The sequence below is a fragment of the Dermochelys coriacea genome, chromosome 1, assembly GCF_009764565.3.
Source record: "Dermochelys coriacea isolate rDerCor1 chromosome 1, rDerCor1.pri.v4, whole genome shotgun sequence".
Classification (NCBI taxonomy): Eukaryota; Metazoa; Chordata; order Testudines; family Dermochelyidae; genus Dermochelys; species Dermochelys coriacea.
In genome coordinates this window covers 309221120-309245744 of record NC_050068.2, presented here as the reverse complement: position 1 = coordinate 309245744, position 24625 = coordinate 309221120, and the positions used below count along the sequence as shown (strand labels likewise).

Genomic DNA, 24625 nt, shown 5'->3' with positions numbered 1-24625 from the left:
GGTACAGATACATTTTACTGTTCTTATTCATGCTAAGGTCCACAGATCTCGCTACAATGGGATTTTAATAGCAGTGTGCATTCAGGGAGGGAAGCAGGATCATTATTTTAAAGTAGACATCAAAAATGAAATATATAATATATAAATATCTCTTCTACCTTTCCCGTTGGCTACGATTGAATGACCAATACGCAGACTTTGGTGAATTTATGTATTGATGGCCATGTAGCCGTCTAATATATCTTAATGCAGGAGCCTGTCAGTGCTCCTAAGGACTGGACCTCAATGCTTAAACAAAGGATGAACATTTCTTGAATTTACTTAAGGAATTACTGCTATGACAGTTATGAGAGGACTACCTTTCTGAATTAAAAGTACAATACTGTATCCTATTGGAGATAGCTCCCATTTAAAATAAACTCATCTGATTGAAGAACATAGCTATTGAGTGACCTACTCCAATGGCACCTATAATGACACCTCCTGGAGGGGCTCAGTCTGGGTAGTGCTATAAAGAGAAGAATGAAGTTCCAAGATCATGCTTGTATACCCCAAATAAAAAAACAGTAAGAGGACCAAAAAAAGGCCACCATGGCTAAACAGCAGACTAGAAGACATGATTAGAGGCAAAAAGGCATCTAAAAAATTGGAAGTCAAATCCTACTGAGGAAAATAGAAAGAAGCATAAACCTAGCAAATCAAGTGTATAAGAATAATAAGGCAGTCTAAAAAGGAACTAGCAAAAGACACGAAAACTAACAGCAAAAAATGTTTTAAGTACATCAGAAACAGGAAACCTGCCACACAATCAGTTGGGTCACTGGATGATCAAGGTGTTAAAGGAGCACTCATGGAAGACAAGGCTGTTGCAGAGTATCTAAATGAATTCTTTGCATCTTTCTTCACTGCAGAGCACATGAGGGAGATTCCCAAACCAGAGCCATTTTTTTTAAATGACAAAACAGAAGAATTGTCCCAGGTTGAGGTGTCAGTAGAGGAGGTTTTGGAACAAACTGATAAATTAAACAGTAATAAGTCACCAGAATAAGATGGTATTCACTCAAGAGTTCTGAAGGAACTCAAATATCAAATTGCAGAACTATTAACTGTGGTATATAACCTATCACTTAAATCAGCCTCTGTACCAGATGACTGGAGGATAGCTAATGTAATGCTGATTTTTAAAAAAAGCTCAAGAGGCAATCCTGGCAATTACAGTCTGGCAAACCTAACTTCAGAACCAGGCAAATAGGTTGAACCTATAGTAAAGAACATAATTATCAGACACATAGATGAAGATGATGTGTTGGGGAAAAGTCAACATGGATTTTTTAAAGGGAAATCATACCTCACCAATCCATTAGAATTCTTTGAGGAGGTCCACAAGCATGTGGACAGAGGTGATCCAGTTGATATAGTGTACTGTGACTTCCACAAAGCCTTTGACAAGTTCCCTCACCAAAGAGTCTTACCAAAGTCCCTCACCAAAGAGCAAATTCCTCTCATGGATCAGTTAAAAGATAGAAAACAAAAAGTAGGAATAAATGGTCAGTTTTCAGAATGTAAAGTTGTAAATAGTGGGGTTCCCTCAAGGCTCTGTACTGGGATCTGTGCTGTTCAAAATATTCATAAATAATTTGGAAAAGTTTGCAGATGATACTAAATTATTCAAGATAGTTAAATCTAAAGCTGACTGTGAAGAATTAAAAAGGGACTTCATAAAACTGGGTGACCAGGGGAAAAAAATGGCAGATGAAATTCAATGCTGGTAAATGCAAAGTAATGCACACTGGAAACCATAATCCCAACTATACATACAAAATGTTGGGGTCTAAATTAGCTGTTATCACTCAAGAAAGAGATCTTGGAGTCATTGTAGATAAATCTCTGAAAATAGCTGCTCAATGTGCAGTGGAAATCAAAAAAAATAAGAGAATGTTAGGAACGATTAGGAAAGGGATAGATAATAAGAGAAAATATCATAGTGTCACTATATAAATCCATGGCACACCTACACCTTGAATACTGCATGCAGTTGTGGTCACTCCACCTCAGAAAAGATACATTAGAAATGGAAAAGGTACAGAGAAGGGCAACAAAATGATTAGGAATATGGATTAGTTTTTATACGAGGAGAGATTAAAAAGACTGGGATTGTTCAGTGTAGAAAAGAGATGATGATAGAGTTCTATAAAATCATGAATGCTGTGGAGAAAGCAAATGGGAAAGTGTTATATACCTGTTCACATAACACAAGAACCAGGAATCACCCAATGAAATTATTAGGCAACTGGCTTAAAACAAACATACTGAAGTACTTCTTCACACAACACATAGTCAATCTGTGGAACTCATTGCCAGGAGATGTTGTGAAAGTGAAAACTATAACTGGATTCAACAAAGAGTTAGATAAGTTCATGGCGGATAGGTCCATCAATGATATTAGCCAAGATGTTCAAAAACTAACCATAAACCTCAGACTGCCAGAAGCTGGGAATGGATAATGGGGAATGAATCAACTGATAATTGTCCTTTTCTGTTCATTCTCTCTGAAGCATCTGAAAGACAGGACACTGGACTCGATGGACCATTGGTCTAGTCCAGTAAGGCCATTTTTATTTTCTTATGCGCTATCACCTTGCAGCGTTGGAGTAAGATTGATGCTCTAAAAAAGTGTTTAGGGTTGATAATTGTACAAAACTTCCTTTTCTTGAACATGCTGACAACATATTATAGAGACTTTACATTTTAATTTGGACATTTATACACCCATAGTAAAATCCTCTTGGAAGAACTCAAGGCTGTGTTTCACTTATTTAACAGGGTAGTTAAACTATTGTCTTTGTATCAGCCAGTAGAATATGTTCTATTTGTTGACTTCTCTTCTGAGGTCCATGAGAGCAATAATCACTTTATCCAAGTATTCATTTTAAACCGGTCTGATTCCAGATGCAGGACTGGTCTTGCAATTGCAGACCTCTTCTTTGAGACAGAGACATCCAAAGATGCAACACTAGGTTGATCAGGCCAGAGAGCCATAGTCTCTACATCAAGAAAGGCATAAACATTGTCACTGTCACTCTCCCATTCCTATCTTTTGTATTGTCCTAGGGAACGGTGTAATAGCTGGTAAGACACATATCAGTGACCTTGCCCAGATTTGCAAGATACCATTCACCAACTCACATCCTGTGTCCTCACACAAAGAGAGGCCATAGGGTACTTTATTGTTTCAAGATGCAAAGGTGTTGATCAGCAGCCTACCAAAATGTCTTACGGTAAGTGAGATATTTCTGCTAACATTCTTCTGAGATTGACATCCCTGACAATCCCATGTGTGTTTGTTTGTCCTGAATCCAAGATATTCCAGGAACCAGTGCTTTTCCATAATCTTTCTCTCTGTACAGAACCCTGATCAGAAAAATTGTGTGTCAAAAGAGAAGCAATTTCCTTCTTCCCTAAAGCCAATATTATTGCTGCCCTGATCCTGGCGAGAGACCCTGGGAGCACATGTAGGATAAACAGTAATGATCGAAGTTGGGAAAAGAAAAATGCTGCCATCCCACTGCAAAATATAGGAATTGTCTCAGGACGGTTAAAATGGGAATGCTTTGAAGACAAGTCTCTTTTACGAACGAATTGGAATTAGGAATTCACTAAATTGAGTTTATCAGCCTTTAAATTCCAGGGCTTGACATCTTTTGTCTCCCTGTCAGTTTCTTAGAAGTAGCCTGGTGCGGGACTGTTACTTTTCTGCTATCCCTTTCTACTTCCCTTCCCTCTCTGTTCTCCCTCCTTTGTAGCTGGCTTCATTTTTTTTATTGGTCACAGCTGTGGGTGCATGTCTCCAGGACTGGCAGCGGTGTGGGGGTGTGGTCAGCCTGACTACCGGTAAGCAGGGAAGGATCTCCTCTCCCTTCAGCCTAAACTCTGTATGGGGTTTGTAATGCTCATTACAAATCACTAAGATAGCTGCAAACTGATTTGTCTCAGCATCTAATCCCAAATACCAATACCCCATGTACCTGTGTGAAACAGATGTGAATCCGCCTCCCCAACCCAAGTGTTAACATTGCTTGTGAAAGCCTGGAGGGGCACTTAGGGTGTCCGATGACAGTCCCTAACTGTTAATTTATTTAGTTGTAGTAGTCTGATGTCACCTGATGGTTTCTGTGGTCTTTTCTATAGAGTATGGTAGGAGCCAGAACTATAAGGCGACTGTTCTGATGACATTGAATCTCCTCGTCTTTCCATAAAGTTTTCCATTGTATCACCAGCTGGGAATCAATTTGTTTCAGCATCTGATCCCAAAGACCAAAGCCCATGTATCTGTGTGAAACGGATCTCAGAGTTTCCATGATTAAGGAAGGGAGCGGATACAATGCCTGCCTGGGTTTGGATGCCTGTAAAGGGCCTATACAGTGAGAGGCCACTTGTTCAAGTAAAATTGGACACAGAGATTCTCTGAAAATAGTCGAGAGACTAGTGATACCTCTGTCCTCCAAGAGGCTGGGCTTATTTGTCTCCCCTCCCATATATGGGGTCTTTCTGGATCTCAAGAATGGGCTCCCCAGAAGCTCCATTCCTCTCTATTGAATGGAATTCACATGAGCTAGGTAGGCCTGTGTTTCCCCTGGAGGTCTCAGTCATGTTGTGTCCAGAGCCTTCCATCTGTGACCCATCGGGAAACAGTCCTATGTAAATGTTTGTGGTTGGGCCCCGCAGTCAGAGCTGTGGCTGGTGGCAGTGCTTAAATTGTGCCAGGGTTTGCCGGTGCTTAGCCCTGGCACCTCTAAGCTTAGCAGTTCATATCCCCAGCACCTCTGGGCTTGCCACATCAGTTATGAAAGTAAAAAAAAATTGTTTGAGCCCTATCACCTAATTGCGTGAGCCCCAGCACATCTTTTATTACAAATTAAGCATTGGCTGGTGGTGCGGGCTATGTGGACTCAGACACAATCTTCTGTCTGGTGCTCTGCCCTTTTGGCTTCACTCCTTCCTGGGGGATGACTGCTTGTTCTGGAGCCAGTTCTTGTCCAATCCTGCCAGACACCTTTCCTGCAGGGGGAGAAGGCTAAAATAATCCCACTGGACCTGGACTGCATCTTATTCAGCACAGCCAGCCTCTCCAGTCCTGCCTGGCTCCTATTCTACCCAGGGAAGGGTGGGGCGAGGTGATCAGGCCCAGACAGGACTATGAGGGAAACCGCACTCTTCCCACAGTGTGGGCTGAATTCTTTAACGAGACACTCGATAATGTGGGGGTGCATGAGACACAGACCCTTTCTTTTGTCTCTGCCTTTTCTTGGCTTATCTCTGTCCTTGAAGCCTTCAGGAGCACCAGCTGCAGTAAATGCCCCAGGGAAGGACTGCTGACAGGACAATGTCCCCAAAAGTAAATGCAGCCTTGGGACATGGCTGGGAATCAGACAGAACCAAATTGTTAGTCTAAAAATTTGAAATAAGTTTAGAATTTTCCTGAGAAATCTGCAGGGAGGTCTGGCTGAGCCGCTGGCCAGTGTGGAGGCAGAGAAACCTGAAGGGAATATCAGGAGGCAAGGCACTTCCTTACTTCCAGTGGCTGACAGGGCTGGTTCTGCCTCCAATCTGCAAGCGGGCTAAAGTACCCATTGTCATGGATCTGTGGACATTACCAAGAAGAAGAAAGGAGCAATTTCAGCATAAAGAAAACAAACTTGAAATGTATTTTTAAATTAGTAAATTTGCCTTAGGGCCCCTGCTATCATGCATGTATAGCAGCCCTCCTATTAATAAATTATGTTCCCTTGGATGACATACAGCATATAAAAAAGCCATCTGTTATCTACTTTGCACCAAATCAAGAGTGTGGGATGGAAGTGAGAGCGCACCTTTTGTGCCCTGCGCTTGTCTGCTCGTTGATTCTGGTGGTAGATACGACTGAAGTTGGAGACAATTACAGGAACTGGCAGAGCAATGACTAAGACCCCACTCAGGGAACATATTGAACCAAATATCTTCCCAGCTATTGTCTTCGGCACCATGTCACCATACCTGGTTAAAGAAAACAAAATCTATTTAAAAACATTAACTACTCTTAAGTATCAGATTTAAAGTCAAACTAGCTAGAAACTATTTTTTACTATAATTTGCAAAGAACATTTCATACACATATACATTTGTCTGTATATCTATGTGCTGTATGTATGTGTATCATTTCCATTTTAATTTAGTGCTTAAGTCGACACAGTTCCTAGATCTGGATCTAAATATTTTTTTCATTCCTTCAAACCTCCTGGCAATCCACAGACTTGCTGGGACTTGCAGACACCTCTTTTTGATGCTAGATACTGATTTTCTAGTAAAGGAGGAATACAGCGACATTAAGAATTATCTAGAGGAATTTCAACTGACAGCTTATAAAGAGGACTCTGTTCTCTACACTCAGTAGTTTGTTGTTAGGGCAAAATGTCTAACTAAACGCTATTGAGTTCAAGAATAAGCTAAATACCTTTAAGTTACATTTGCTTTTTAATTGGTTGGGTTATTAATTACTATTAAACATTTACATAGGACTGTAAATTTGCATAGCATATTACACAACATAGGTAAGATACACTCCCAATCCCAAAGATTTTACAGTCTATAGGACAAGACTGAACACAAAAGCAAGATGTAGGATAATACTGCAGGAGATGCAATGTTTGGGAGTTGCTTTGATGAGAATAAAACATGTTTTACGCAGGGATTTGAAGGATAAGAGAGAAGTGGATGAAAACAGGGAGACTCTTCTAGGCATGTAGCAGGTCCGAACCCAAGAATGAGAGAAGGAGATGAAGGGATGAGTAACACAGAGGTGGGGGCATGGCATAGGGAACAGGAGGGGATATCAGTAGAAATGAGAGCAGAGTCAGGACATATGTGTCAGGACAAGACAAGTAGCCTTTAAGGTGAGGAGGAGGGCTTGACTTTATAGGGTAGAAATGAAGTGCTAATGGAGGGAATCAAGGAAGCAGGTGATATTATAGCCTGGAACAACCTATGTAATGATGGTAATGACCATACTTATTGTATCTAAAAAGAACTGTTTAGTGACTTTACAAGACCTGGCCAGAACAACATATAAAATGGTATGTTACACTGATAGATACTAAAACATCTACTGTAGTTTTAGTTTTGTTAATCACATTTGCTAAAAACTAGCGACACAAATACTGACCCTGCAGAAATGGGCAGAAAGAGTAGTATAGGATGGGTTCTATTTTTTAAAGACTACATGCAGATAGTGTGAGGAGCAGGATATTTTAGGACAGGAAAGAGATGAGTGAGCGACCCACACTTTCCATTACGTTAGCAGCTGTATCTCACAATACAGGTGTCTCCACCACCTACTTACACCTTTTGGAGGTATAATCTTTATATTTCCCCCCAATACAACACAACCCAAACACATCAGGTAGACTACATATTTATATATTTAGAAAGACTCATTTATACTTACGCATGATCTAAAATTTCAAGATGGTGCTTAAAGTTAGGTTTCTAAATCCACATTAGGCACCTAAATAAACAGCTTGATTTTCAAAAGTGCAAACCACCTAGAAGCTCTCATTGTCACTAATGGATCATTTTGGACAGTTAGAAGGCAGTTCTGGTTCCATTTTTGTTTGCATTTGTTGCAGAATAAAACACTCTGTTCGTAATATAATTGTATGTTTGTGAAAGTCTACTGCAGTTTGATGTTAATGATAGCAAGGACTAGGCCAGTCAGCCTCCAATATTTCAGTAGCCATGTATATATTCTCAGGCTGTGACACAGGATGATATTTTTCTATTGTATTTCAAAAGATTTATATAAAATTTGGAAATAAAATGTTTAGAATTGTTTGTATAGTGAAAATGTTTCTCTGTGTCTGTTGTATTAAATGACAGTAAAGAGCTGGATTTAACTTCAGCTATAAAGTATCCCAGTTCTGACTACTTTTCCTGTTTCTTTTTTTCCTATTTCTACTTGAATAAGGAAAAACAATGAAACATTTTCCAACTATAATCTTATTTGGCCCTTAGTTAGTGTTAATAATAGCCTCCACCTTATTGATAGCTCTAATTTGCGCATGGCAGAGTCATAAATATAAAGAGAAGAGTAACCACCTTTCTGTATATAGTGCTATAAAATCCCTCCTGGCCAGAGGCAAAATCCTTTCACCTGTAAAGAGTTAAGAAGCTAAGGTAACCTCGCTGGCACCTGACCCAAAATGACCAATGAGGGGACAAGATACTTTCAAATCTTGAGTGGGGGGAAAGGCTTAAGTCTGTCTGTCTGGGTGATACCTTTGCCGGGAACAGATCAAGGATGCAAGCCCTTCAGCTCCTGTAAAGTTAGTAAGTAATCTAGCTAGAAAATGCATTAGGTTTTTCTTTGTTTTGGCTTGTAAATTCGCTGTGCTGAAGGGAATGTGTATTCCTGTTTTTGTGTCTTTTTGTAACTTAAGGTTTTGCCTAGAGGGATTCTCTGCGTTTTGAATCTGATTACCATGTAAAGTATTTACCATCCTGATTTTACAGAGGTGATTCTTTTACCTTTTCTTTAAATAAAATTCTTCTTTTAAGAACCTGATTGATTTTTCATTGTCCTTAAGATCCAAGGATTTGGGTCTGTGTTCACCTGTACCAATTGGTGAGGATATTATTATCAAGCTTTCCCCAGGAAAGGGGTTGTAGGGCTTGGGGGAATATTTTGGGGGAATAGGACTCCAAGTGGTCCTTTCCCTGTTCTTTGTCTAAAACACTTGGTGGTGGCAGCGTTTTATCTAATCCAAGGGCAAAGACTTTGTGCCTTGGGGAAGTTTTAACTTAAGCTGGTAGCAATAAGCTTAGGGGTCTCTTCATGCGGGTCCCCACATCTGTACCCTAGAGTTCAGAGTGGGGAAGGAACCTTGATAGGCAGTAACTTGTCTAATTTAAGTTTTCTCCTGCTGATAAACACTGTGCTGAAGATGTTAAAGTGCACTTATATTCAGAAGAGTGAGTATAGAGAAATGACAGCTTCTTAATCAACCCTGTGGGTAGTCAGAATCATAGCTGCTCAGTTTTGTGACAAAACTAAAGGTTTTCCTACATTTATTCTGTTTAGGTCTCCTCTCCTATGGGACCTGGTTTCTATTCTGGTATATGCATCAACAAAATAGTTAACTAAGTTCCAGCTGGAGGGCCAAATTTTACATTCAGTTATACTTGTAATAACCACACCACAATGTCTTTGTTCCTAGTGCTGGTCCCAAGCCCAGATAAAGCGGAAGGGTTGGGCAATGGCTTGGCAAGCCATCCCTGTAAAATGTCTCTAGCTTTGGACATGCATAAGAAAAACACGTACAACATTAGCAATTTCATCTGCTTTATCTGCTTCGGCAGTTTCGTCTACTACTCACAACGGAACCAAGCTTCAGGATGCATCTAGATCTTCTACTGCACACAGAGGAGTCACACTGTATGATGATGATTCTTCCATAAACAGAAATGGGAGGGAAGCACCTGACAAAGATAATATGTCCCCTTCTGAAGCAACATCAGTACCTGAGGCTGGACCATGGAATGTCTGATCATTAATAGCTGTCGGAAAAAGGACTCTCTTGGCTGAAGAATTGGAAAGGGTGACTGTTGTATGTGGCATGAAGGAGACATGGTGGAATTTAAACACTGACAGCACAACTCTGACTTGAAGCAGTCAGACCTTTCAATTGTTGCACGCCTAATGACACATCTGAAGGGCACACTGGTGTTGCTTTGATTTTGTCCCTGTGGCACAATCTGCACAACTGACTTGGCAGGCCTATTCTCCACGCCCGATAGCCACCATTTTGAGTTTGAATGGAGGATGTATGGTAGTTATTAGTGGATATGCTCAACATGACACAAGGCCTGATGCTGAAAAAGATTATTTTTATACTAGGTTAGAGGACATTGTATGTAGTATGTGACCCTGACTTCATATTGCCATCTTAGAAGATATGAGCATGAGAATTGGCCATGATAGAACTGGATTTGAATTTGTACTGAGACCACACAGCTTACTGGAGGAGAGATCAGATAATTATTTTCATCTATTAGAATTTGCTTCCACACATGAACTATTTTTAATGTCTACCTGGTTTCAGCACAAGAACTGCTATAAGTATACATTTCAATATCCATTGGGTAACAATACAGCCTTGGACCACATTCTAGTTTGGAACAGGATGTATGTGTATTTAGGAGTGCTGATCTTGCTTTGGAATCTGATAATCAACTCCTAACAGCAACAATGATGTTCCATTTAATAAAGTTCCAAAGACTGGTATCTACTGCATGGAAACGTGTAAATATTGACAGGTTTCAGAGTAGCAGCCGTGTTAGTCTGTATTCGCAAAAAGAAAAGGAGTACTTGTGGCACCTTAGAGACTAACAAATTTATTAGAGCATAAGCTTTCGTGAGCTACAGCTCACTTCATCGGATGCATTCGATGAAGTGAGCTTTAGCTCACGAAAGCTTATGCTCTAATAAATTTGTTAGTCTCTAAGGTGCCACAAGTACTCCTTTTCTTTTTGTGTAAATATTGATAAGTTTCATGATGAAGGAATTGCTAATAATTACACAGGTAGCAATTTCCAACAAATATTCTATATTGCATTACCAGCTCTCTAAAGCCCAGGTAGCATGGGCTTTCTTCTGGGATTCTATCACAGAGATTGCTGGAGAACAACTGGGACTAAAGAGAATGAAAAAGCAATACTGGATTACAAATGATATAATCAAAGTATGGGTGAGAAAAAAAGAGGCATGGTGCAGAATGGATGAACTGGAAGGTCAGAATTGAGTCAGTGAATGGAAGAGGAAATGGGCAAGAGAGGAAAAGCAATGTCTTGAATGAGCAGTCATGAGGGCCTGTCAGAATGATCATAATCATGCTATAATGGTGGAATGGTATGGCACAGTGTATTCAGAAAGCCTCCAAAAGACATCACCAGAAATGTGTATTTGAGACTCTGAAGTTCCTAATAACAGGTTTCAGAGTAGCAGCCATGTTAGTCTGTATTTGCAAAAAAGAAAAGGAGTTCTTGTGGCACCTTAGAGACTAACAAATTTATTTGAGCATAAGCTTTCGTGAGCTACAGCTCACTTCATCAGATGTTATAACTGGACAGTCTCTATGTAAAAGAATAAATGGACACAAATCAGACGTCAAGAATTATAACATTCAAAAACCAGTCGGAGAACACTTCAATCTCTCCGGTCACACGATTACAGACCTGAGAGTGGCTATCCTTCAACAAAAAAACTTCAAAAACAGACTCCAACGAGAAACTGCTGAATTGGAATTAATTTGCAAACTGGATACAATTAACTTAGACTTGAATAGAGACTGGGAGTGGATGAGTCATTACATAAAGTAAAACTATTTCCCCATGTTATTTCTCCCCCCACCCCACCGCCCACTGTTCCTCAGATGTTCTTGTTAACTGCTGGAAATGGCCCACCTTGATTATCACTACAAAAGGTTTTCCTCCTTCCCCCCTCTCCTTCCTGCTGATAATAGCTCATCTTAAGTGATCATTCTCCTTACAGTGTGTATGATAAAACCCATTGTTTCATGTTCTCTGTGTGTGTATATAAATCTCCCCACTGTATTTTCCACCGAATGCATCCGATGAAGTGAGCTGTAGCTCACGAAAGCTTATGCTCAAATAAATTTTTTAGTCTCTAAGGTGCCACAAGTACTCCTTTTCTTTTTTTCTGAAGTTCCTAAATTGCACATCCAGTGTGGTTTCTGTACAGTTCAATTTAGAATCCATGGTATATATGTTCTGTGGAATGTTACTGAAAAATGACTAATGCAAGAGAAGAAAGTTTACATCACGTTTATAGATTACAGCTGCTTTTGACTCAGTGGATACTATTATGCCCATATGGTGTGCCTGAGGACTTAATGTACTTAGTGGAAGAATTGTACCATGCTACATTTAGCTGTGTGAAGGTAAATGATTGTTAATTGCAGACTGGTTTTCAGTAGACTCAGGAGTATGCCGTGGATGCGTTCTGTCACCTACATTATTTAATGTTCTAATAGACTATTTGATGACAAAGCTGATTGAGGCCAAAGTAGGAGGTGGGAAACTTAAAGATTCATCGTTAGAGGATGTTGAGTATGTGAATGATATTGCCTTACTTGGACTGACTACTGACCAACTATAGCTAATGCTGGAAGAGCTGCTAGAATCTATGGGATTTAATATCAGTGGTGATTAACCAAAGCTATTCATGCCTCCTATAAAATGGAAATGACCTGCTGATGTTGCATGTATATGGCAATTATACTGAATGGGTGGATAGTTTTATCTGTCTGGTTGTCAGTTGACAGCAGAAGGTTCTATATCTGAAGAAGTCACACATTGGATCAGTCTTGCATGAATGTCATTTCAATATCTTCAGAGGACTTTGTTTGGGTGGCGTGATGTTGTGTGATAACTAAGATACAAGTATTCAATGTGGTAGTAACAACAACTCTGTTACATGGAGCAGAAACATGACCATTATAAAACAGCAGAGGAAAGGAAACTAAACAGTTTTCAGTTTTGAAAGTTATGGCGTATTCTTAACATCCATTGGTTTGATTTTGTCACAAATGAGGAGATATGTAGAAGTTCCTGGCAAGTTGCAGTCTTGTACCAGTTGAGAACAGGATGATTGCAATAGTGGGGTTATGTACACTGTGCAGAAGAAGGTATGCTTTTACTAAAGGTTTATAGAGCTGAGGTCAAAGGAAGTAGAACATGAAGCTGACTACAGATGAAGTTGGATGATGCAATTCTGAGGGATTTAAGAAGCCTCAATCATCCCATACTGACCTTTACCAAAGGAAGAACACTCGCAAGGGATTGTTCAAGAGGGAAGTCCATTCTATACACACCTGTGGCTACATCAAAAAGAAAAGGAGTACTTGTGGCACCTTAGAGACTAACACATTTATTTGAGCATAAGCTTTTGTGAGCTACAGCTCACTTCATCGGATGCATCCGATGCACATTGGTGAAGGAAGCCCAGCAGAAGGAGTGGTGGGTTAATTTGGCTTTGGTAAAATAAATGCAAAAGGAGAGAAGTAGGTTGAGTGGTGTTTGTTAATGGCTTTTCAGTGGTGAATATATAGTTTGAAAAAAGAGACTCCCACCTAGTGACATACGATAGTAGATAGTAGAAAAAGTAAAGCCCAGGTGGACTATATTTTGATAAGAAGAGTACATATGAAAATGGTGAAATATGTAAAGGTTATACCGAGTGAATATGTGTCAGAACCTGAGGAATCAGGAGAGAAGATTAAATTGAGGAAGAAATGGGAGGTGGGGGGGGGGGGGTCAAGAGAAAGGAACAGTTTTGCCAAAAAAATAAAGGAAGGTTTTCATGCTTTCCCAGCAACAATGAAGTCAGTTGAGGAAGAATGGAGGAAATTAAAAGACTGTTTTATTAAGTTAATGGAGGTAACATGTGGCAGAACAAGTGGTAAGATGGGTGCTTATGAGAAACAAGCTGATGGTGGAAGTCAGATGTACCAGTGAAATTGAAAAGAAATGATTATTCAAAGAGTTTGAGGAAGCAGGTTGTGATAACGAGACAATCAAAAATGCATTCAAATCGGTAAAAAAGGAGACTAAATTATGGTTACTAAGGCAAGAATGGAGGCTGAGGAGGAATTATATAGAAAGATGGAGGAAGATGATGGCAAGAAATTGGTTTTTGGGTTAGCGCAAAAAAGGAACAGTGAAACACAAGATATGAAGAAATCTTTGTGTGTGAAGGATAGGAACTGTGTGGTGACTAACCCTAAAGAGGTGGTAGAGATATCGAAAAAATATTCCCAAAGGCTGTTAAATGTGAAGAGGGAATTGTGAATGGAAGCACTGCCAACACTTATGGGGAAGCCTCAAAAGGTATTGATCTGTGTAGAGGAGGAGGTAGAGACGTTATTGAATAAGGTGAAAAATGATAAAGCAGCTGGTGAAGATGAAATAACTGTTGATATGATCAAGGAAGTTGGAGATACAGGAACAAAGTGGCTTCATACATTACTGTGAGTTTGGTGGTATTAAGCAAGGATACCAGATGACTGGAGAATGGGATTGATTGTGCCTCTCTAGAAGGGTAAGGGTGGTGCAAAAGATCCAAATACCTATTGGGGTATCATCCTGTTAAATTAACCTCAAAGTCCTTAAGAGAGTTTTGGAGGCAAGGTTGAGGTGCAAGGTGTAGCAAAATATAGGAGAGCAGCATCATGACTTTAAGAAAGGAAAGAGTGCTATAGACACAGTAGTTGCAAAGAGACAGAAGTTTGAAAGAATGATAAATGGATGGATTAACTGGTATTTAGCATTTTTTGATCTTGAGAAACCATATGACTTGGTTCAGTGGGAGTTGGTGTTTCAAATATTGAGATGGAGGGATTGAGGGGGGACTTCAAGAAATGCAGATGATAGAGGAGCCATATGGAGCTCCAGAGCTATGGTAGTAACAACACATAGAATTTCAGAGAGTTGTGAGATGATGGCAGGGTTTAAACAAGGCAGTGTGCTGAGTCCACTTCTCTTCATCCTAGGTATGGAGTTAATTAGTAGAAAAAACAAGCAAGTGGAGACACAGAGAAAAATAACATATGCTGATGATCTGGCCCTTTTGACTGACAGCAAAAAGGAATTGGTAAATATAGTATCAGAGTGGGCATCTGTGTTTAAAGATCATGATTTGAAGGTAAATATAAATAAAACTGAAGTTATGCAAGAAGGGAAGGTGGAAGAAGAGATGTTGATCAAAGTTTTAGGAGAGAAGCTGAATCAGAAAAAAGAATTTGTTTACAGTACTTGGGAAGTAAACTTAGTACCATTGGAAAGAGATCTGGAGAACTGAAAAGAAGAACCCAATGAGCATGGGTAGTAGTGAAAAAGGTAGAAAAAGTACTGTGAGACCGGCAGTTAAGTAACAAACTGAAAGGAAAAGTGTAGGCTGCGTGTATTTGTTCCTGCCTGCTCAATGGGTTGGAAATGGTGAGTCTTATGGAGATGGAAGAAAAGAAGATACAGGTAGTCGAAAATAATATGCAGAGAAGAATGGCAGGCGACCAGAGGACAGATAAAATGAGCATGGAAGAAATTAGGGAAAAGATGAATTTGGGAATCTCAATCATAGATATGCGGGAAAGCATGCATTTGAGGTGGGCTGGACATGTGAAAAGAATGGGAGAATGGAAGAACAGCCATTAAAGAAATCTTTGGAGGAAGATGACAGCAAGAAAGGATGTGGAAGACTGAGGATATGATGGAAAGCTCTGTCAAGAGGAGTCTGAAGAGAAAAGGACTGCATCTCCAAAACCTAGAAACCCGTGCAAGGGACCAGAAGAAGTGATGAAGAATTGTGGGCACCTGCCACGTGTCCCCTCAGATTTGCTCCTTGGCATAGACTGAGCATGCTCAGTAACACTGCTAAAGCCAGCTGTCCTCACTCTGCCCCCCCCCCCCCCACTATCTGTAGGCATGGGTTATCTCTGCAAGCCCAAGTGAAGGGAAGACAAGGGAGGGTGAGTTTTGTAAAGCTTGTATTATAAAGTGGGAAAACTATCTTGTTACTTGACAACTGAGCAGATTTGATCTTGAAGTCATTGAAATAAAACAAACATGGAAGCCATTTACACATTGACTTTTCAAATTAGGTAGTAGCTAAAACCTTAATGTGTGATTCTTTCTCCTTTTCTAGTTATATAAATGCGAGTGCATTTTCCTTCTCCACATTTTTTCAGTTGCAATATTTGCAAGTTTCTATATCAAAATTGCATATACCACATATGAACCTATTATTGTGGAACATATCTTAGTTAATGCTTTGGTCCTCATTATTTGTATTAACTTTCTACCTAATTTTGTAACATAACAAAAGGACATCACAAGATTGTATACTTTAGCTGACTGAACAAAAATAGTACCACTGATTCCTGTATTAATCACATGTGCTCTGCTTTATTATCCCAGAAAGTGAAGTGAAAAGGATATGACAAACTAGATGTGCACTTGTGGTGTGTCAGATAAGCTCTATCATACCAGAAGTCAAAACTCCATTATCAAATGAACACCTATTGGGAAATGGATGAAATTTAGCTTTAATCTTGTGTTCAACAACTAACAGACCATTGTTCCATGTCTGACTCCTCATTGTAAGGGATAATATCAAGTTAATGGATTGTCTCCTTATGGTGTAGAACACTGGACCTTTCTAAGTGGTAGTCTGAGGAACTTGGGTGTGATTTCTTATGAGACACATGGGAGCCGGGACTGTACCTTTTACAAGCTTACTAAATTTGTGGGATCTTGGATAACATGGGCTTTTCCCACAACTGGTGTAATGTGTGGGATTATTAATATGTGTTCTGTAACATTAACATTAGTAGATCAGTATTTGTCTATCAATGTATCCATCCATCTACAGTACCTATTAGCTCTGTTAGTGGTTGTTGCGTATCAGTTATGCTGCCTAATGGGTGGACCATATTTTCTGCTGACATGGCCTCATTTCAAGAAATATCAGACAATATTGTCCATATTTGTGGCATCATGAGCTAACAATACCATTCTTTGACCCATTTTGAATCTAATGCAGACTGTTTTCTCAGGTTGGTCCTCTGCTAGGTCTAAGGCAGAAGCTTTGGAAATCCCTAAATCGAGTATGGAGAAGTCGTAATTCTGCACTGCAACTCAAAAAATCATTTTTGCCATTTTTCCATTATGTGAGTGGAGCAGGTAATGCTCAAAATTTTAAATGGAGAAGAGAGACACTTCCGCATATTCCACTTACAATTATTTATCTGGTCAAAAGAGTCTTTTTTAAAAAGTACAACAGAAGTGTAATTTTTTATTTTGGTGCAATAACATCACGTGCATGAAGCTATCACTCAGCAATCTTTTTTGTGGTTGCTTAACACTGTAAATATGTGTTAGGAACAAAGTTTGCTACAGAAGGAAATGTTAAACAAAGATTAGGCTACGATAGAAAACTCCCAGAAAGAATTAAACAGGGCATAATAGGCATCCTTCTAAATTTGTAGGGTATACTACTTAGGAATAAATCTAGTGTATGCGTTTTACACAGATTAAATGTTGTTAAAGCAAAAAGTTAAAAAATGACCAGCATTCCAGGCATAATAAGTGCAATAAACTCAAAACCCACTAGAGGGCATAAAACACCATTAGAAAACTAACAAATTTATTTGGGCATAAGCTTTTGTGAAAGCTTATGCCCAAATAAATTTGTTAGTCTTTAAGGTGCCACCTTATATTTATTAAATATAAATTTAGAGTCATTATATCCCCATCCATTCCACTTCAGAATTTCTTGCCGTTTCTTAGGGATGGTGGACTCCTCATTGTTTTTGTGGATACGGACTAACACGGCTACCCCTCTGATATTAGAAAACTGTCATTTTTTATATTGCTACACATGTTGCGTACAAACACACAGTTCCAATTCACTTATATTCTCTATATAAGTCCTATACTGTGTGGGGTTTTCTTGTCTAACTTCCTCTTATTTACTGAAAAAGGAACAGTAATGTTTCTTTTTTCAAACTTATGAAAAGGCATTGCAAAGAATGTAGTAAAATAAATGGCAGGCCATTAAAATGAACTTGGTAGTGTTCCTTTTAAAAGGCAAGGTAATTTCTGACTAAAGAATGGCAACCCTTCCCCCCCCCCCCAAAAAAAAAATTACAGATGTAGACTGTAGAATCTAAATGTCCTTTGTCAAAACCAGGTTTGGTTTGGACATGGAGGAATTTCATGCCCCCTTGGAATACTTATCCCTGGTCCTTTTTTTCCTTTCAGGACCAAGCTTCTTACACTGGGGATTGTTAAACTCATCATCAAAGTTTCGATCTGAGTTTTTGAATTAGACCATCTCTATTTTTCACAATACTGTCCTAAATGTTAAAAGAAAAGGAGTACTTGTGGCACCTTAGAGACTAACAAATTTATTAGAGCATAAGCTTTCGTGAGCTACAGCTCACTTCATCGATGAAGTGAGCTGTAGCTCACGAAAGCTTATGCTCTAATAAATTTGTTAGTCTCTAAGGTGCCACAAGTACTCCTTTTCTTTTTGCGAATACAGACTAACACGGCTGCTACTCTGAAACCTGTCCTAAATGTTAGTGGATAAAGGATGTTCTTGCTCTTTATTTGGTTCGCCTAAGCTGCCAAAGTGGTCTAACAATTTCCCTCCTCCAATCTCCATGGTGAGTTCATGGAACTGTTCCCTTACTTCCTATCATGATTAATGCCAATTCTATGTTCAATAGTAGCTTCATCCACAGCCCCAAAGGCTGTTCTCTTAAGACTCTCAGTGACAGTTGTTCATCTGACCATTCATTTAGCCAGGCAGCCAGCCAGCCAATCATACTCTTCCATGTATTTGTAGATGGGGACGCAAGAAAAGCAGTTGTTGGACTCTAAGAGACTGGCAATTGCCATGATAAATCTGCACCCTTATGTAGACCTTAAAAATAGCCTAATGATCTTGAAAAAGTAATTTCTAATAATTCAATAGATTGCTGTTGGAGCAAAATCCAGAACATTATATGCATGATCCCAAATTTTATTCCAACGTAGAGAGATTCTGTATGGAGTTGTAAACTATTTTTCTTCTTGTTTTTACTGCTTTCAGAGGCCCTATGTTGCAATAACCATCTCTTATGCTGAATAATGATGGGCAGTGTTCCCTCCAGAGCCCATGAATTCTGCTCCAAGCATTGGCCAGAGTGATCACTCATAAATGATGAAAGCACTCCCTGCACTCTAGTATTGATGTGCTCAGGCCTTCCTAACCTAAAATGCAAGACAGACAAACTCACATCTCCATATGGTAGTGTACTGTGTTGCCCCTAGGACTGCCAGGTTGGCTGAGGTAAACATTTCTCAAATAGAAGGTTTCTAATAAAATAGTAATTATTTACACTTATACAACGGCTTTCAGCCTAGAACCTTAAAGTGACTTGTAAAGGTGGGTATAAGTATTTTGATTTTGTAGATGGAAAATTATGCACAGAAAGGCTAAAAGACTTGACCAAGATTATACAATGAGTCTGTGGCAGTCAGGAAAAGAACCCAGGTCACCTGACCTGTAGTCCTCCGATTCACCTCACTACTAAAACTGGTTGAAATTGTCCCCCTCCTCCCGCGCTTGTGGAAAATTTTGACTCTTTTGGAACTTGCTGAGCTGCTGTGATGCATCATGGGAGTCCCAGGCCATGTTGTGTCATGGGAGGAGTAGTTCAGCTGGGGAACCCAGTCTATAGAGAAGATTGGGGGCATGACATCTCAAACAGCAATTACCCCATGGCACGGTGGCAGCATTTCTTAAGTGAAATTTTTCAATTTTCAGCTGAAAACCCCCAAAATGTGCGTTTTTGTTTTTGTTTTTGTTGAAAAGTCTATTTTTTTCAGTGGAAAGCAGGCAGTTTTCACACAAATTTTCACAAAATAAATTGTTTAGTCAAAACCCCAATTTTCCACAGAAAAAAGCAGTTTTGACAGAAAAGCTCTTACCACTCTGTCTTATCATTATTTTTACTTGTAGTACAGGGGTGCCCACAGTGTGCTATGCATTGTCTACACATATGAGGAATGTGGGCCTTTCCTGAAGAGTTTACGATCTATGTCCCCACTCCTGCAAGCTGCTTCATGAGAATGGAATCCTGTGCCCATGTGGATTCAGGGACACTGAAGTGGTCTGTCTGAGAGGAGGGGCTTGCACAATTAGCATCGAAGAATGGATAATCCTTGCTTGTTTATGATTAATTTTATTTCTAAAGTGCGCTTATCAAGGGACTGTTCTGATAATTAAAAATAATAATTCTGGCAATGCTGGCAGACCCTTGGGAATAGCAACATTAGCAGTATCCTTATATACAGGGCTAGATTAAGGCAGAGGCACTAAAGGCCCAGGCCTGAGGTGCCATCTCCTGGAGGCACATGATGGATCAGAATCCCATATTTCATTAAAAAAAACAAACACACCATGTTTCTAGCTCTTATGCATGTAAAAACCAAACTTGAAATCATGAACAAAGAATAACTAATGCCTGTCCAAATGAGGAGAGCCTAACTGGGAACTCCCCATTTACCTTAACTCTAAAACATGCTGCCTCGACACTGTTTATTCACAAATCAGTTCTAACCAGCCCAATTAATATATAAGATGAGGATAGTTCTCCAGTGCTAGCAAGATGCACTGTTGAATACTTCCCTTTTGAGATCAGCTAAGAAAAACCCTTTAGTGAAGTACAGAAACTGTTTTGACAGCAGAACAAAAATGCCAAACATGAAGCAATGTTATAGAGATGTCAAATTATGTTTGACAATTGCAAAATGGTTTCTTTGTCTGAGAAGGATGCAGTAAATTGTTATAAAGCTGTTCCCTAGTGCTTCCAAGCTACTTGGTGACTAAACACTGGCAACTGGACACTAATTAGTCCTTTATCTCAGCATTGCATCCTACAGCAGATAATTTAAAATGCCATTGGTGATAAGTTTAAGCAGCATGCATGTGCCTTTCAACTATGTTGCCTTGGAAATTGGTAAACAGTTTGAGTTTACCATTTAAAAATTAACCAAGTTGTCACTGGGGACTATCTCCATTTTTTAAAAAGATACTATACATTAACGTGGCATGATTAGGGCTATGGTATTTGGAAATTAAATATAAAAATTAAAGTATTTTTCTTCCATTTCAAAACAAAGGGTAGGGAAAAATGTTTTCTTTTTAAAAATCTTTATTCGTACTAAGAAAATGATATCTGATTGTTATGAAATATATTTTTAACTTCAAAAACTAGATCCTTTATCATGTTTACTTTCAGATTTTCTGATACCATGGTGATGAGCATGGGATAAATGCCTGGTTGGATAATTATTGATAGAACATATATAATGAGTACGAGAGTTAGCAATCTTTCCAATGTATTTTTCTCCTGTAGCTCAGATACTACACTATGTGGGGGAAATTAATTTTTCAGTTTGTTATATTAAGCAAACAATAAATAAGTCAAAGAAAAAAGTGACATAAAAGATCAGAGGACTAGTTGGATCTTTTCCATGACAACTCTGACTTAATTACCTCTTTAACAGAAAATATTCCAAGGGCTTTGCACATGGTAGTTATTACTTATATGGCCATTACACGATTTTTCAATAGGTATATTATATATATGCATGTGTGTGTATTATACACACAGAGCACAGACGTATGCACAGAAGGGTTAGATTGTCTAGCTATTTCAAGATACAGAAATTAACTGAAAAGGAGATGTGGACAAGGTTTGAGTATCTTTTTCTTGCGGCAACCTGCAACAGAGAGCTACTGTTTCTATATGAAACCACAACATGTCATGAGATGTATTAAACATTGGTGCAGCAAGACATATTAAAAGTGACATTGTCTTATTTCACACCAACATCCTTACTAAATTTTCGGCATTGTACTGGTTGGAACTGAAAATATTGATCTCGTACTCATTGGCAGTTCAAGGATCTTCATCACTGGCAAATGGCTGACAATGAGAATAAAAGTTTTTTTCTTGTGACTTCTATGCCATTCGATAATAAATCAATATTTATAATACTATAGCTCTGTAAAATATGCTTCAGGAACACTGTGGTGCAGAGTAGCCTCACCATAAAAAGGGTAGTCCTACGTAATATTGTTGTAACAATGTTTCAGGGTAGGGGTAAAAGTATTGCATAGTTTTGGTTCTATGGAAACCAATTTTTTGGTTGTTTGTTTTCTTTTAAAAAAGAAAAAAGGAGGTAACATTTTACATTAGAAAAGGAAAGAATAACTAGGATGAAAGAGAGAGATGGACATTGTAACCTGGCTTTCTAATATGCACGCATTCTGGAAGTGGTACATGATAACTAATACTAGTATAATATAATATAACAATGCTTTTCGCTTTTATATCTATTTTCTTATTTAGGCCCGCTCCCGCAAGTTATCTGTCTACCTGGTACTTATGGCTATTTTCATCACCATAGTATTTCAGTGCTTCATTGTCATTAATGGATTTTATTCTCACAATGTGTATAAGCTGTTTCATGTGAGTGATTCATGCAATCATGAAATTAATCGGGTTCCATGCAAAGATCTTCCCAGATAGATCCATTTGCAGGATCTACACTGTAGATTGTAAGTGCTTTGGGGCAGGCTCTGCCTCTTCCTTTGTGCACTGAAAGCTCCTAGTACATTTTGGAAGATATCACAGTCTAAATAATAATAAAAATATATGTTTTGTTCGCCATGACCCTGAAAACACTTATGCATATTTTTAACTTTAGGCATGTGGGCTGCACCATTGACTCTAAGACAAAAAGAGTGACTTCAGTGGAGCTATTCAGGTGGTTAAAGTTAAAGCAGCCTTTCACATACTCAGAGAATTAGTGAGTAAGGTCCCATGGAGGAAAGTCTAAGGGATAAAAGAGTTCAGGAGAGCCAGCAGCTTCTGAAAAAGATAACATTAAAGGCATGACAGCAAACTATCCAGATGCAAAGGAAAGAGAGGAAGAATAGTAAGAGACCAATATGACTGCATCAGCAGCTCTTTACTGACTAGAAAACCAGAAAGGAATCTTACAGAAGCAGAAACATGGATGAATTGCTAAGGATCAGTATAAAAGACTAGCACAATCTTCTAGCAAGGGATGTAAAAGGCAATAAGAAATTGTTCTATAAATACATTAGGAGAAAGAGAAAGGGAAAGAAAAGTATAAGTCCACTGGTTAGCAGGGAAGGAGAGCTGATAACAGATGACACAAATGCTGAGATGTTTAATGTTTATTTTGCTTCAGTTTTCACTAAAAAAAAAATGGTTACTGGATGCTTAACTTGATTAATAGTAATAGCAAGAGGGAAGGAACACAAGCCAGAACAGGGAAACAATAGATTAAAGAATATTTACATAAATTAGAGGTATTCATGTCAGCAGGGCCTGATAAAATTCACTCTAGGGTACTTAAGGAACTAGCAGAAGCAATCTCTGCACCATTTGTCATTATCTATGAAAACTCATGGAGGACGGGTGAGGTCCGAGAGGACTGGAGAAGGGCAACCATAGCACTTATCTGTAAAAAGGGAACAAAGAGGAATCAGAGAATTATAGATCAGTGATCCTAACTTTAATATCTGGAAAGATACTGGAATAAAATTATTAAACAATCAATTTGTAAGCACCTGCTAGATGGGGAGGGCTCTGAGTTACTACAGAGAATTCTTTCCCAGGTGTCTGACTGGTGCATCTTGCCCACATGCTTAAGGTCTAACTGATTGCCATATTTGGGGTTGGGAAGGAATCTTCCCCAGATGTTAGGGGTCCATTACAGGAGAGGGTGGATGAGGTTCTGTTGCCTGCAATGTGCAGGAGGTCAGACTAGATGATCATGATGGTCTCTTCTGACCTTAAAGTCTATGAGTCTATATAATAGCCAACATGGATTTGTCAAGAATAAATTATGCCAAACCAACCTAATTTCCTTCTTTGACAGAGTTCCTGACCTAGGGAGTTGGGGGGTAGACCTGATTTATCTCAATTTTAATGAAACTTTTGACTTTGCCCCTCAAGATATTCTCAAAAAATAGAGAAACATGGTCTAGATGAAATTGCTATAGAGTGGGTGCAAAACTGGTTGAAAAACATTTTCCTAGAGTAAAAAAAAGAAAAGGAGTACTTGTGGCACCTTATAGACTAACAAATTTATTTGAGCATAAGCTTTCGTGAGCTACAGCTCACTTTGTAGCTCACGAAAGCTTATGCTCAAATAAATTGTTAGTCTCTAAGGTGCCACAAGTACTCCTTTTCTTTTTTGCGAATACAGACTAACACGGCTGCTACTCTGAAATCTCCTAGAGTAGATATCAATGGTTTGCTAATAAACTGGGAAGATGAATCTAAGTGGGGTCCTGATTTGGGTACTATTCAATATTAATTGACTTGCCTAAGGTCATACAGCAAGAGAAGCCAGTTCTAGGCTTTACTAAGTCTCTTCATTATGGAATAAGGCTTGTTACATACACTAGCTGACTCCAAATCCAAGCTACAAAGGTTAAAAACAGACCTTTCGCTAGATTGATTTTGTTTTTATTTATGTGCTGTTTGTTCACCTTAAAAATATTACATTCACATATCTATTCTCAGGTGGGAATGCATTGTGTAGGCCAAATCCCAAGTAGAGCAACTAAAAACGGGTCAGAGTGGTGAAGTTCAGATCCAGACTCAGATCCAAACTGAACTCCAAAGTTTGTGGGTGGTCTTTTTTGATGTGCTTGCTCGATTCAGTAGGGGGACCATCCAGTCTAGGCCCAATGATATTCATGGGACTGTCACGTACACCCCATTTCTTAATCAGCTGCTCCCTCAGATTTCCTTTAGGGTACAGTATGGTGTACTAAAATATATTAAACAGGGTAGTAAGGTCAAACCTACTCAGTTCTGACCTGGCCAACACATTTCCTCCTCTCCTAAATTTCTCCTGAGCACATATTGCCAAATAGGCCAAAATATTATTTTTTTAAAAAAATCACATCACATACATTAGC

At 39.0% G+C, this 24625-nt stretch overlaps 1 protein-coding gene across 3 annotated transcripts in view; it reads right to left on the bottom strand.

The window, feature by feature from the left end:
- The window catches only part of KCND2 (potassium voltage-gated channel subfamily D member 2), a 463856-nt gene that overhangs the window by 33839 nt on the left and 405392 nt on the right, over positions 1–24625 (bottom strand). For all 3 annotated transcript variants that reach the window (XM_038387834.2, XM_038387836.2, XM_038387835.2), the window contains exon 3: positions 5871–6033. In XM_038387834.2, coding sequence (XP_038243762.1) covers positions 5871–6033 — 163 coding nt within the window. The remainder of the gene's footprint in view (positions 1–5870; positions 6034–24625) is intronic.